Raw genomic sequence first — 12,002 nt, forward strand, 5'->3', positions numbered from 1 at the left:
TTTAATTTGTTTTAGCAGCCAGGAGATAATTTTACTTAGAGTAAAAGTCAATTTTAGTCCTAAACATATGACCGAAATACCAATTTGGTCTAAAACATTTACTTTTTGAAAAACAGGTCCATAACAAATAAAAATGTTGCCAAAGTAGTCCTTTTTTAACGGCTTCATTAAAAAATTAACGGTCAACACTAATTAACCACATTTTGACCTAATTAGAATATTAATCTATAATTAAGTAAAAAAATAAAATTTAAAATTTAAAAAAAATTAAAAAACTATTCACCTTCTTCGTCAAAAAACCTGTCTCGACTGGCAAATCGCCGGCATAACTAGGGTACGCCCCTTTCGGAAACGGATTTCCAGTGCCCGCCGCTGTCTTCGCCGGTATGGTGCTTAAGCCTCTCACTTTTCGACCCCGTCTCTAAAAATGAGAGACAAACTCCAAATTCACGACTCCCATCTCTCTCTCCTTCTCCTTCGTTAAAATTCTCTCTCCCCGCCGGCGAAATTCAGCCCCTCCGCCGCTACCGTTGCGGCGCCGCCGGTTCTCTTTCTCACTCTTATCCTCTCTATCTCCTCAATCCCAATCAATTTATTCTCTAATCAGAGAAAATGATTGTTAACTCAACAATCGAGACTCGTGGGAGTAAGAAAATGGTTTGAAGGGTGGTTTTGCCGGGCGATTTCTTCATAGGGTTTTTAATAGTGAATTGGAAGAGAATTATGGGAGTTGAGGTAGTATGTTCTTGCAGAGAAAATTAGGGTTCCTGAGATGAACGAGAAGGAGAAAGAGAAATGGTTTGTACATTAAAATCCACTAATACAGTCAAAATATCACTAATCAGAAGTTGACCGTCAGTTTTTTACGGAATCATAAGAAAAGGTGACAAGAATTTTATTTTTTATGGACCTGTTTTTCAAAAAGTGAATGTTTTGGACCAAATTGGTATTTTAGCCATATGTTTAGGACCAAAATTGACCTTTACTCTTTTACTTATTTATTCAAAAGGCTTTTGTTCGTCAGTTTATAGATATCGACAAAATAATTTCATGGACTTTCTTATCAATCCAACAACATAAAAGAAACAATATGGAGAAATTTGATTTTTCTAAACTTGGTTTAGCTTATATTCATATGATTTTGGATACATAAATTGTGTACTACACGAATTAGTCCAGAGGTTTTGGATGCCTGGTTACATATGTTGGTCTAGTCTTCATCGCTTCCATACTGTTGGAATAAGGATTGGAGTACGTTGCTGGTAGCAGCAGCGGGTTCAGCATCTTGCTGTCCTTTCTCCGGGCCTATAGTTGAGGATTGTGGTATGGATTTCTTGATTATCGAGAATTTGATGGAAGAAGTCTTCGAAACAGGTTTACCACCATCAGAAGCCCCATCAACACCAGCTTTACCTATCAACAACATACATGCAGCTGTAACTATGTAGTACTACATAACAGTTTGCTGAAACACAAAATCTCAAGCTAAAAACAGTTTAGATTGCAAACCTTGAATGTTGGAACCCTCACTGCCACTCTTCTCTGTCAAAATATCTGTTGGTTTGGAAGGATCTTCATCAGACACCTTCGTCCTCTGCATCAAAACACAAGATATCTAAGTAAAACCACAATAAAAGTGGACCCTTATCTACGGGCACAGAGTCAAATAAGTTTTTATGAAGATAGATCAGCACAAAAGACTTTGACGGCTGATGCTGAATGCTGCATATATACAATATGGTTTCAATTTCTGTCGAATACAGGCTAGATACATGTTGCTGAATAGCAGATCCTTCCTGCTGCAGCATAGTGAGTCTCAAATATCACGGGGAGCAAACACTCACCACTAAACTAACTGAGCACGCTACTTTATTAAGGTGAACCCATAATCTGGTACAAACATAAATGGAAACTAAGCTTGAGAATTGGACGCTGGTGCTTAAATGTTTTTCTATTGTTATCAGTGACTCAGGTCAGCTCTACAGTTTACTACGGTGGCGTTCGGTTGTCATGACTATTAGTCATGAGACTATCCATCTAGGTTTAAGTTGTGGGATTATTTTAGTTGGAGGAGGAGGCTATAACTAATTATCATGAGACTATCCATCTTAGATTAAGTTGAGGGGGTCAATCTTATGAACCAAACATGATACATATTTAATCATGAGATTTAGTCTTGCCAACCGAACACCCCCTACTTATATACTATATAAGTGAACACAGGTCAGTCCTACTGATATAGTATAATTTTTTTATCAATCTACTTACAATAGAAAGTGAAACCCCCATCAACGTGTTACTCAGTGTTAGCTCATTTAATGGCAAGAGAACAACTACAGACCTCAACCTCAATCCAGTTAGTGTTGCTTCTATGGCAAATTCAATAGCACAAGTAGCTAAAAGTTTTGAATTGTTAAAAGCACAAGGATGAATATTATGGACTGCAGCTGATACATCCTCAGCCCTATAGAAAAGCATACTCGGAAGACGGTTTATGAAAATAAGGATACCTTTGATGGACGAGATGAAGATCCCACACCGTCGAAAGAGAAAAACTCCAAATCTTCGTCGCTGTCATCATCTATATCTTCATCATCGATCCTTCGAACAAAAGGAGCCTTTTTCTGACCCTGAATTAGAGAAGGAACATAATGAGAACTTCAGTGGAAAATAAAGCTCAAAACAAGCTGTGTATTTTACCCTTACCTGAAACACTGCTTTTATGTAAGCTTCTTCTTCTTCTAATAGCTTTCTTTCCTAATAAATATAAAGCACGGTTCAGTTATAAGCGTGAAGTAGATATGATTTCACACGCATTTGCCATAACTATCTAAGATGTCAATGCTGAGAAAATTCAGGTTATTCAAAAGAATAGCATTATGATAATACCTTCTGCTCATTTGAGCGCTGCAGAGCTTCCAGCATTGAATCTACGCTCACAGTTGCGTGCCGTGACTGAATACAACAGGAAAGAGGAACATCACATTAGCATCAGTATAATTGATATATAAATTATACTAGTATTCATAGCTGGTAAATGATCTGAATTCAACTATTACCTTCATCGATTTCATTTCATCCAAAGCAGCAAGGATATCCATCTCTCTCTTCGAGTCTAATGTTCGATTCTCCAAAGACTTCATTGCATCTCCCATCTCTTCAGCATTCCTCTTCTTTTTCTCTTCCTCTGTCTCTTCATCCTCTGCACGCCAAGGCTCGAAGTTCCTCGAAGCACCGGATTCAACTATGTAATCCGAGTTCTGAGGATCTGTCTTGAAGGTCATCTCAGCCGAGCATTTAGTGCACTTGAAATAAAACCTAAAAATTTGAATCCCTAGGTAGGTCTGCAGATAAACAATATATGTCAAATTCATAAGAGAATCAATAATTGAAAAGACAAAAAAAGAGGCAAAATTAGAAGGAATTGAAACCCTACCTCTCCGACTACGTCTTCTTTGCGAGAATTGAATTTGGTTCCCTTATAAATGTAATTCCCGCAGGTGCCGCAACGGATGCTCATCGGAAGCATCATTCGTATCTTCATCTGCTGGTTCTTCGGCTGGCGCCGCCGCGGAATCTTCGCCGGATCGAAGTCCGGCGGGTAGTACTTGTTCAAAACCTTCCGTTCCCCCATTCCTGCTTGCTAGTCGATTTGAGAGAGTATCGAGCTTGGGCGTGGGATTTGGAGAGAGAGAAGTGGCCAGGAGAGGTGAGGGGGAGGGCTGCCGTCGACGGCGGTGACTGGTTTGTTTTAATGAGTTGGATAAATGAACTGAAAACCTTTAATGGGCCGTATTTATTCATAACTGCAACTAATTGGACTAGGCCATTTTTACTGGGCTAAAAGATTTTTTGTACTTGTTTCCATTATTAACTATTTTATGGAGTAGTAGTTACTCCCTCCGTTTATTCATAGTTGAGGTGAAATTTTTTGGCACGGAGTTTTAGACACCTTTACCATTTTTGGTAGTGGACCTCATATTCCACTAACTCATTTCTACTCACATTTTATTATAAAACTAATACTTTAAAAGTAGGACCCACATTCCATCAACTTTTTCAATTCATTTTCCATTATATTTCTTAAAACTCGTGTCAGGTCAAAGTGTTCCAAATTATATGAGACGGAGAAAGTATAATTCTTTAATCGTCTATAAATTATTGATTTACTCCATCATTTTAAAAATTAAAAATATTTTATTTTGACCCCTCCCTTAAAATAATGCAATTCTAATTTTAAAAACTTTGAATAACACACCACTACACTATATTTACAATTTATATTACTCCCTCCGTCCAATAAAAGATATCACACTTTTCTTTTTAGTTTGTCCCACAAAATATGTTACATTTCCCTTTTTGGACAAAGTTTTCTCTTACATGAATATAAAAATTATATTTTCTCTATCCATTTAACACACAATAAAACATCATAAAATTTCGTGTCATCCCACAAGTGTGATATTTTTTGTGGGACGGAGGGAGTATTAGAATTAATAATTTAATAATTTATAAACCTTAGTCTCCACCACCACTATTTCATTTATCTTTCCTTATTTTCTTTCTTACTTTACCAATTGAGCATTAAAAGCATCTCCGGTGGCGGACTTCCCACTAGAACTTCCCACAAAAACTTCCTGCCACGTCATCACTAGGACTTCCCCTGTACTAGGACTTCCCACTATGACTTCCCGCAATAAAATTAAATTCACAATTATTCAATTTACTTACAGAATTAAAATTTCGACACGAATACGAACGGGGAAATGCGAATATTTCATTAAAAAAAAAACATACATTATTCGGAAAAAAAAATTACATAGTTAATAAAAAAAAATTAACCACATCAACGTCCATCCCTCCGCGTTCAAACCTCTTTGATGATATCCTCCTGAAGTCGAATATGGGCATCTCTTTGCCGCTTGTCGGCAAATGCGCGCAACCGTTCAACCTCTCCATGAGGTACCCCCATGTTCACATTCGCGCTGGCCACACCTTGGCTTGGACCGACACCCGTATCATCTTCGTTGGTCCACTGAGTCATTTCGTCACCTTCACTTTCGACAATCATGTTGTGCAAAATGATACATGCGTACATGATGTCGCCGATGTTGGGAATATACCACATCCGTGTAGGACCCTTCACCATCGCCCATCGACTCTGGAGCACACCAAATGCCCGCTCAACATCCTTGCGCGCTGCCTCCTGACGGCTCGCAAAGTAGGACTTCTTTTGTCCGATCGGATGCTTGATCGTCTTCACAAAGACGGGCCAGTTTGGGTATATCCCATCCGCCAAATAGTATCCCATATTGTGCTTGGTTGCCGTTGGCGACGAAACTGATGGCGGGACCAATGCCATTGCACTAATCGTTGAACAGGGGCGACGACTGGAGGACGTTGATGTCGTTGTTCAACCCGGCGAATCCAAAATAAGCATGTCATATCCACAGCCGGTAGTCAGCTACAGCTTCAAGGATCATCGTGGGATGCTTGGCTTTGAAGCCGGATGTGTGCATCCCCTTCCAGCGGCGGGGCAGCTTCTTCCACTCCCAATGCATACAATCTATGCTGCCCAACATCCCAGGGAACCCGTCCACCGATCCGTGCATATTTATCAGCTGCTGGCAGTCTTCGGGGCTCGGACTCCGAAGATAGCGATCCCCGAATATCTCTCTAACGCCCGCGCAAAAATTCTGCAGACACTCGACGGCTGACGACTCGCCAATGTAGATGTACACGTCGAACATGTCGGCCGGGCCTCCGTATGCCAATTGCCTGATTGCGGCAAAGTGCACTTCAGTAAGGGCGTGTGTCCGGAGTTTTTCAGTCGCATCCTCTCTCCGATCCTGAAATACTCGTATCTTCTCTTTAAAGCACCCACGATATGCATAAACATCGGATGATGCATCCTAAAACGTCGTCGAAATAAGGCATCCCGAATATGTGCAGCAATGTGGTCCCGGGGTACATGATGTCGCTGATGGATCGGCCGAGGTACCGCCGCCTGCTGCCACCGCTGCTGCCTCTGCCGTAGCAATCGATCAATCACCCCTTCCACAGCGACATCCAATTCATTCTCACTATCACTATCACTAGCGCCCCTCCCACTACCACCCGCACGACTACTAGCCATTTTTACTTGAAAATAGAGTTTAGAGAGAGAAACTTGTCAACACAAGTGGTGCGAATGAAATGAATTTCAACGAGCCGTATTTATAGAGTTTTTTTTTTAAAAAATAAATAAATAAAATTTTAAGTCGGACGTTCGACCGTGACGTCCGACCCACGCCACAATGGCGGACGTCCGCCCGCCCGTCGCGCGGATATCCGAGGATATCCGACGTCCTCACGGGACGTCTGTATCCGAGGCGATGTGTTCCAATGGGACGTCCCGGTCGCCCGTCGCGGAAGTCCGACCGGACGTCCGCCGTTGGAGATGCTCTATACCTATATAATTTTAAACTTGTATGCGCTTATGTGCTACAAAAGGGCGTTGGTCGACATTGTGTATATTTTTAAGAATATAAGAAGAGTGAAAGAAGTTATACTAAAAAAAATACTCTTAACCATGAAGCCCAATTTAATTTGTGAAGTTTTCTCCTACCAATAGGGTCAAAATTTAAAGTCATCATATAGACACAGAACATAACTTAATTGACAAGAACAATGAGATCCTTTTAACATGAGCAAGCATTTCTTAACATGGATCGTTTGAAGCTCTCAATCTCAATAGCAAAAAAGAAATAAAGGATCTAATAAGAATTTTTGTTTCACTCTCATAAAAAAATATGCTTAGTTTGATAAGCTCGATAACAGAAACAACAATCTTCTTCAGTTAAATATCTCATAGCAAAATAAGGCAAGTTTACATCATCATAAAAAGTTCAAAGAATCCAATACCATGATAGCAGAACTCAAGTGTATATATTAACATAGACGAACATCATGTTCATAGGTGAAGAATAAAACTTTCGAGTTCAACTCAAGCCGAAATACCAGAAAATGCAAGACGAACACCGGGTTCATATGTGAAGAATAAAACTTCTAGAGTTCAACTCAAGCTGAAATACCAGAAACTGCAAGACGGCGAACCCTTTGATCAGACAGATAATAACATCGACGTTAAATAACAGGTGAAACTTAGTTCGATAAATCAAGCAGCAGCTGCAAAACAATATTTTGCTATTCAATTTTCTTTTTCTTTTTTTGAAAACTCCATAACAAACTTCTTGCATGGTTCAGGTAATGACTAATGCACAATAACCTGCATCAAATTATTAAAGTCATTTATTTCTCTACATTGCATTAAAAGACCAAGATTTCATCTTCCCATATCTGTGTTCTCACTTACATCATAAAAGAACAAGGAACTGCCACCCGTCAAGCTGCAGTGTTCTTCCTCAAATTAAGGCAGCATGATCAGGCGTTTTCAAGTACCTTGCACAAAAATAGACGAGTTATCAAACTGTCACGGTTAAATTAGATAGTAGATTAAATTAGTCAATACCTAAAATATCAGAAAATGCAGTAGCCCAAAGTACTCCAGATCAACGACTGGAGAACACAATGGGCCTCGGAAGAAGGCCTGCATCAAAAGCACACCCAACAACTCTTCTACACCCAACAGATGGAAGGACTCTAAAGATTTTTGTTTATATGCTTATTCCAAGGCAACCAACCCATCCAGTTACTTCACTGGTCAAATTTCATCTCCGTATATCTGCATTTTAATGCATATCAGGTTAGAAGCGAGAACATTAATTGAAAAACTACTGACAGCATTAACATAATAGACCACACTTGCCTGCGAGGATTCTTTTGCCTCTGCCCAAAATCATCGTTTGCAAGCTCTATACAGGGAACAAATAATTAGGTCAGTGAAGGGAAACGCATGGAAATGTACACAGTGTAAGGAACCAAAACTTTGATGAGACTTACCAGGCCTTTGTGAAGGTTTCCAATCGCTACCTACTTTTGTTGCACTGTTATTCTCTTTGCTGCAACCAAAATACAAAGTTTATATGTAGGCTGTGACATACCATGGATTTTTATTTTTTAATTTCATAAAAGCAGAACTGTTTTTAAAAAGCATGCAAATAAGAGAATGTGTGAGGCTGGTGCTTCCGAGAAGGTAATTCATGTAAAAACAAAGTACTAGGATTTTACAGCAATCTTCTCTACCTTGAAGCAGCTGCTGTAGAAGCTGTCTGTCCAGATGGCCGGGCATTATATGAACCATCAACCGTTATATATGGCGGACAATATGTTGCACCTAAGGCTCCAGCAGCACCCAGTGCTCCAGCAGCACCGGCTAAAACAGGAAGCCTGAATTGTATTATAGCTAAGTTAGGGATGAACACCATACAAGCAAAAAATACAACATCTGGTTTCTTAGCCAAGAGGATGTATCCATATAGTCAAAGATATACAAGATATCCCTCTATGTCAACCAAAAATCCAGTTGAGAGTTAGCAGAGAAAATCTACACAGTATTTAGAGGTATTACCAAGTCATTTCAGAACTCCCTAGACCACCAAGTTGTGGTTGACCAACATATCCAGGAAAGGCCATGCCAACGGCAGGAACCCCAATCCCACCCGGGTGCTGACCTCCAAATTGCATGACTGCAAAATTCCACCAAACAGCAGTTATTAAATGAAATTAAAAATAATGTTAATTGGGAAATAATATAGATGGCAATAGTATGGTTACATAGAACAAATCAATGAAGTTTTAGAGAAGTTGGATCACAAACCCATTCCAAACTTAACAAAGAAAACAGAAACCTTGCACGAAATGAATATATTTCATTTCCTGTCTTTTTAAAGACAGGCGTAATACCTGGTAAGAAAGCTGGGAAATTTTGATCACCTGGGCCACTGCCCATACCGCCAGAGGATCCCATAACCTGAGCTCCACCATATAGGAATGAGCCCTTTGCGCTGCCTGGAGCATTCCCTTTTCCTTTAGCGACCAATGCTGACTTAGGCTGATTTAATTCTGAAGCAGATTCCACTTTCCCTGATTCAGAATTATTTACAGCACCAGAAGCTTTAGGTGGAGATAAAGCTTGTGAATTACTGGGCACACGTTGTGTATACTGCTGGGAAGAACCATGCTGAGAAGACGGAGCACGAATTTGACCAGGATTCCTCTGAACATTTTGTGGCTGGTTTGGTGGATGAACCCTGTTGAGTTGGTTATTAGAGACAACCGGTTGGTAAGCCATCTGCGCGAAGGAAGACGACCCTCTTCCTTGGCCCCTCAACTGAGGTTGACCAGGATTGAAAGATGAAGATCCAGGTGTTGGCATTTGCATAGTATTTGAAGACTTCCCAGCCACTGAAGAAGATGAATCACCCATGGAGAGATTGTCCAGACCGATGGAATCCACTATATTTTTTCCTCGCACTGTAACAGTAGATTGTGACATAGTAAAATTTTCACCCACCACAGATTGCTGGCCGTTTCGATTAATTGTGCCAGCTAGGACATCCGTATTAGGGGGTGCAGTGTTGTCTTTTGTGGAAGAACCAGTGGGATAAAATGGAGGAGAAGCAATGTTCAAATTTGAGGCTACTTGTTTTCTGGGAACTACATCAGGTTTTGCATTAGATGCAGGTTCACTATTTCTTCGAGAACTGACATGGAAATGCTTTTCAACTGATTTCCCAGGGCTATAAATAAAAATAAAGTGACAATGAGAACTATAAACAACATCAAAAGAAAAAAAGGGAAGAGGGAAAAAGAGGATTATACTCACTATTTGTTCTGTGTAGCTGGAGCATCATTGTTGTTCTTAAAGGACGGTTGATACCTTCGAGATCCTCGTCCCCTAACACCCTTGGGAGCACTGCCCTGATTATTATTAATCTGTGTGCTGTTATTGGTGTATTCTTTAGGTCTGTTTACTGGTGCAAATCCAGGGTCTGTGGCTCTATTTCTGTTGCGGCCTCTATAGCGTCCCCTAGAACCCCTTCTACCCTGCAATTTAATTCATATAAGGAATGTGCTGCAAAATTTTCATCAGAGGCACAAATAAAACTAGCATATGTTGACGTATTTACCCCTTCATGATGCCTTTCGTGCATAGTCAGCTCCTCAAACTTATCATGCCCCCATTTCCTATCATCTTTAGACTCCCACAATTTTCTTCCTCCAAGGGTTCTCCTACTAACAACCAAAGCCACATTAATAAATTATTACAGTTACGCTGCTATCACTGGCTCGCTGCAAATGTATACTTCACAAGCTTGAAATAAGGTTCAAAAATATAAACGTATACCAGACAAAGCATAGGCACATGAAGAAACGAACTGTAGTAAGCTTATAAAAACATGATTAGGCTTCAACTTCAAGTAATAAAAAGTAACTAAAGAAATGCCAGAACTCTGTTAAAGATCTAATAGATATGAGTTCTTCGATAAGAAATTTGAACTACAAAATATCTCCACTTTCTTACTAGAAGTTTAGAACCATTGTATAATTAAAGTCTTTCAAATTGCGAGTGAAGAGGTAATATTGCAATTAGCAACAATTGTTTGGGAACTTGATGGCACCAATCCTTTTCTTAAATGAGCTCCTATTGGAGGAGCACGTCTTAATCCTAAATAACCTTATAACACCTGTTCAAGAGCAGGTTCAGAAAAGCTAAAAATGAACATACAGAAACAAAAACGAGTGTGTTTCAGGACAAGATTTATAACCACAAGAGTCCAAGACAGCCAACTAAGCAACCTTTCAAGAACATACTAATCCTACCATTATACTTTCTTCTGTACTTTCTACTCATTATAAGAAACTACTCAGACAGTAGAGCAGGAAAAGAACTGTCAGAAAATATTCTTATAAATCCTCTCATGAAAGTGAAAGCATTATTAAAACAAAGTAACAGTTCACAAGTTAGTTATGGAAACACCCAACTACCACTCTACACCAAAACATTTCCTACGAAAAATTACCAAAATGCAAGCAAAAATATCATAGAAAAAGCTCACATTTTAGCATGTCAACATCCTAACACAGTGATATACAACATCAATGAAAAATTCGGTAAAAAATTGCAATACCTATGTCTCCCTCCAGAACTGTCTCGAAATCTGTCATCGTGCATGTAAAATGCTCCCGCAGTTGGCACAGAGAAAGGCTCAATTACCTTCCTCTCTTCCCCATCAGCAGCATTCTTATCTTCATCATCATTTCCTAAATCGTCAATCCCCCCCTGCTTCTCCTCCTCCGTTACCTTCCCCTCAAAGGTTCCTTCTTTCTCACTCTCCCCCCTCTCCACCGCCACCACATCCACACCAATTCTTCTACCACCGCCATCTTCGTACTGAACAACTACCTCCTCCTCCGCATACTCCTCATCCAAATCATAATCTCCCTCTTCCTCGTCCAATTCCTCCTCATACTCCGCCGCCGCACCTTCAGACTCCCCGTCCGACTCCGACTCAATCCTCCGCGGCGGTTTCCCCCCTTGCTCCGCCTCTTCTTCGTCGTCGCTCGCCTCCCTCCGCCGCATCTTCAACGACAACTTCGCCTCCTCCGGATCGCTCTCGTACTCAATCTCCTCCGCCGCCATCGCCAGTAACAGAGAGTTCAACTTTCTTCGATACAGAAAAATGAAACGGCAGTTACTGCAAAACTTAGGGTTTGAAAGTGTTCGGAATTGTGAAAAACCCTGGATTAAACAATCAATTCGGCTATAATTTATAGGGATTTTGAGTTTGAAACGTTGAGGGAGAGTCAAATTGCATCAATCAATGATTGATTTCGAGAGAGAAAAAGAAGCATTGACGGATGAAGTTGAGTTCCTCACTTCAATTTGCAAGCCACCAAATCGAAAGCCTAACCCACATGGAATTATCTTTGGTTCCAGGGTGTTTTTAGTAATTTGCTATTACGGGATCCAGATCCGAACTCAGATACTATAAAATCAAACCATCTTGATTTACTTATCCATTGGGCCTCAAATTTATCATGCCCATACTAAATTTCGA

The 12,002-nt window shown here is 40.1% G+C and overlaps 2 protein-coding genes across 4 annotated transcripts; both read right to left on the minus strand.

The window, feature by feature from the left end:
* Positions 1-1,091: 1,091 nt before the first annotated feature.
* On the minus strand, positions 1,092-3,764 carry LOC125203604 (splicing factor YJU2-like). The gene is made up of 7 exons (XM_048101992.1): positions 3,437-3,764; positions 3,060-3,344; positions 2,890-2,955; positions 2,707-2,757; positions 2,511-2,630; positions 1,510-1,594; positions 1,092-1,413 (listed from the first exon to the last, which is right to left on the minus strand). Exons 1-7 carry the CDS (start codon positions 3,632-3,634, stop codon positions 1,211-1,213), a joined length of 1,008 nt encoding a protein of 335 aa, XP_047957949.1. The 5' UTR covers positions 3,635-3,764; the 3' UTR covers positions 1,092-1,210.
* Positions 3,765-6,818: 3,054 nt separating this feature from the next.
* On the minus strand, positions 6,819-11,832 carry LOC125205648 (protein MLN51 homolog). Of its 3 annotated transcripts, none has more exons than XM_048104710.1 (11): positions 11,073-11,832; positions 10,071-10,173; positions 9,767-9,987; positions 8,845-9,680; positions 8,510-8,627; positions 8,185-8,328; positions 7,942-8,000; positions 7,808-7,853; positions 7,511-7,723; positions 7,355-7,440; positions 6,819-7,079 (listed from the first exon to the last, which is right to left on the minus strand). In XM_048104710.1, the coding sequence occupies exons 1-9, from the start codon at positions 11,582-11,584 to the stop codon at positions 7,696-7,698; spliced, it is 2,067 nt and encodes a 688-aa protein (XP_047960667.1). In that variant the 5' UTR covers positions 11,585-11,832; the 3' UTR covers positions 6,819-7,079; positions 7,355-7,440; positions 7,511-7,695. The 3 variants fall into 3 exon arrangements, with proteins under 3 accessions (XP_047960667.1, XP_047960665.1, XP_047960666.1); XM_048104708.1 differs by having other exon boundaries at positions 10,071-10,176; positions 11,073-11,831; XM_048104709.1 differs by having other exon boundaries at positions 6,819-7,267; positions 10,071-10,176; positions 11,073-11,831.
* Between the last annotated feature and the right edge of the window lie 170 nt (positions 11,833-12,002).

The sequence above is a fragment of the Salvia hispanica genome, chromosome 2 (assembly GCF_023119035.1).
Source record: "Salvia hispanica cultivar TCC Black 2014 chromosome 2, UniMelb_Shisp_WGS_1.0, whole genome shotgun sequence".
Lineage (NCBI taxonomy): Eukaryota > Viridiplantae > Streptophyta > Magnoliopsida > Lamiales > Lamiaceae > Salvia > Salvia hispanica.

Bases quoted from the DNA above. Each gene is read 5' to 3' on its own strand.
- LOC125205648 (XM_048104708.1), bottom strand. From the start codon at position 11,584: ATGGCGGCGGAGGAGATTGAGTACGAGAGCGATCCGGAGGAGGCGAAG. The intron at 8,329-8,509 runs GTAATACCTCTA...AATACAATTCAG, and splicing joins GGGAGTTCTGAAATGACTTG to GCTTCCTGTTTTAGCCGGTG. The intron at 7,854-7,941 runs GTAAGTCTCATC...TTCCCTGTATAG, and splicing joins GAAACCTTCACAAAGGCCTG to AGCTTGCAAACGATGATTTT.
- LOC125203604 (XM_048101992.1), bottom strand. From the start codon at position 3,634: ATGGGGGAACGGAAGGTTTTGAACAAGTACTACCCGCCGGACTTCGAT. The intron at 2,758-2,889 runs GTATTATCATAA...TATATTTATTAG, and splicing joins AGCGCTCAAATGAGCAGAAG to GAAAGAAAGCTATTAGAAGA. The intron at 2,631-2,706 runs GTAAGGGTAAAA...TCTCTAATTCAG, and splicing joins ACATAAAAGCAGTGTTTCAG to GGTCAGAAAAAGGCTCCTTT.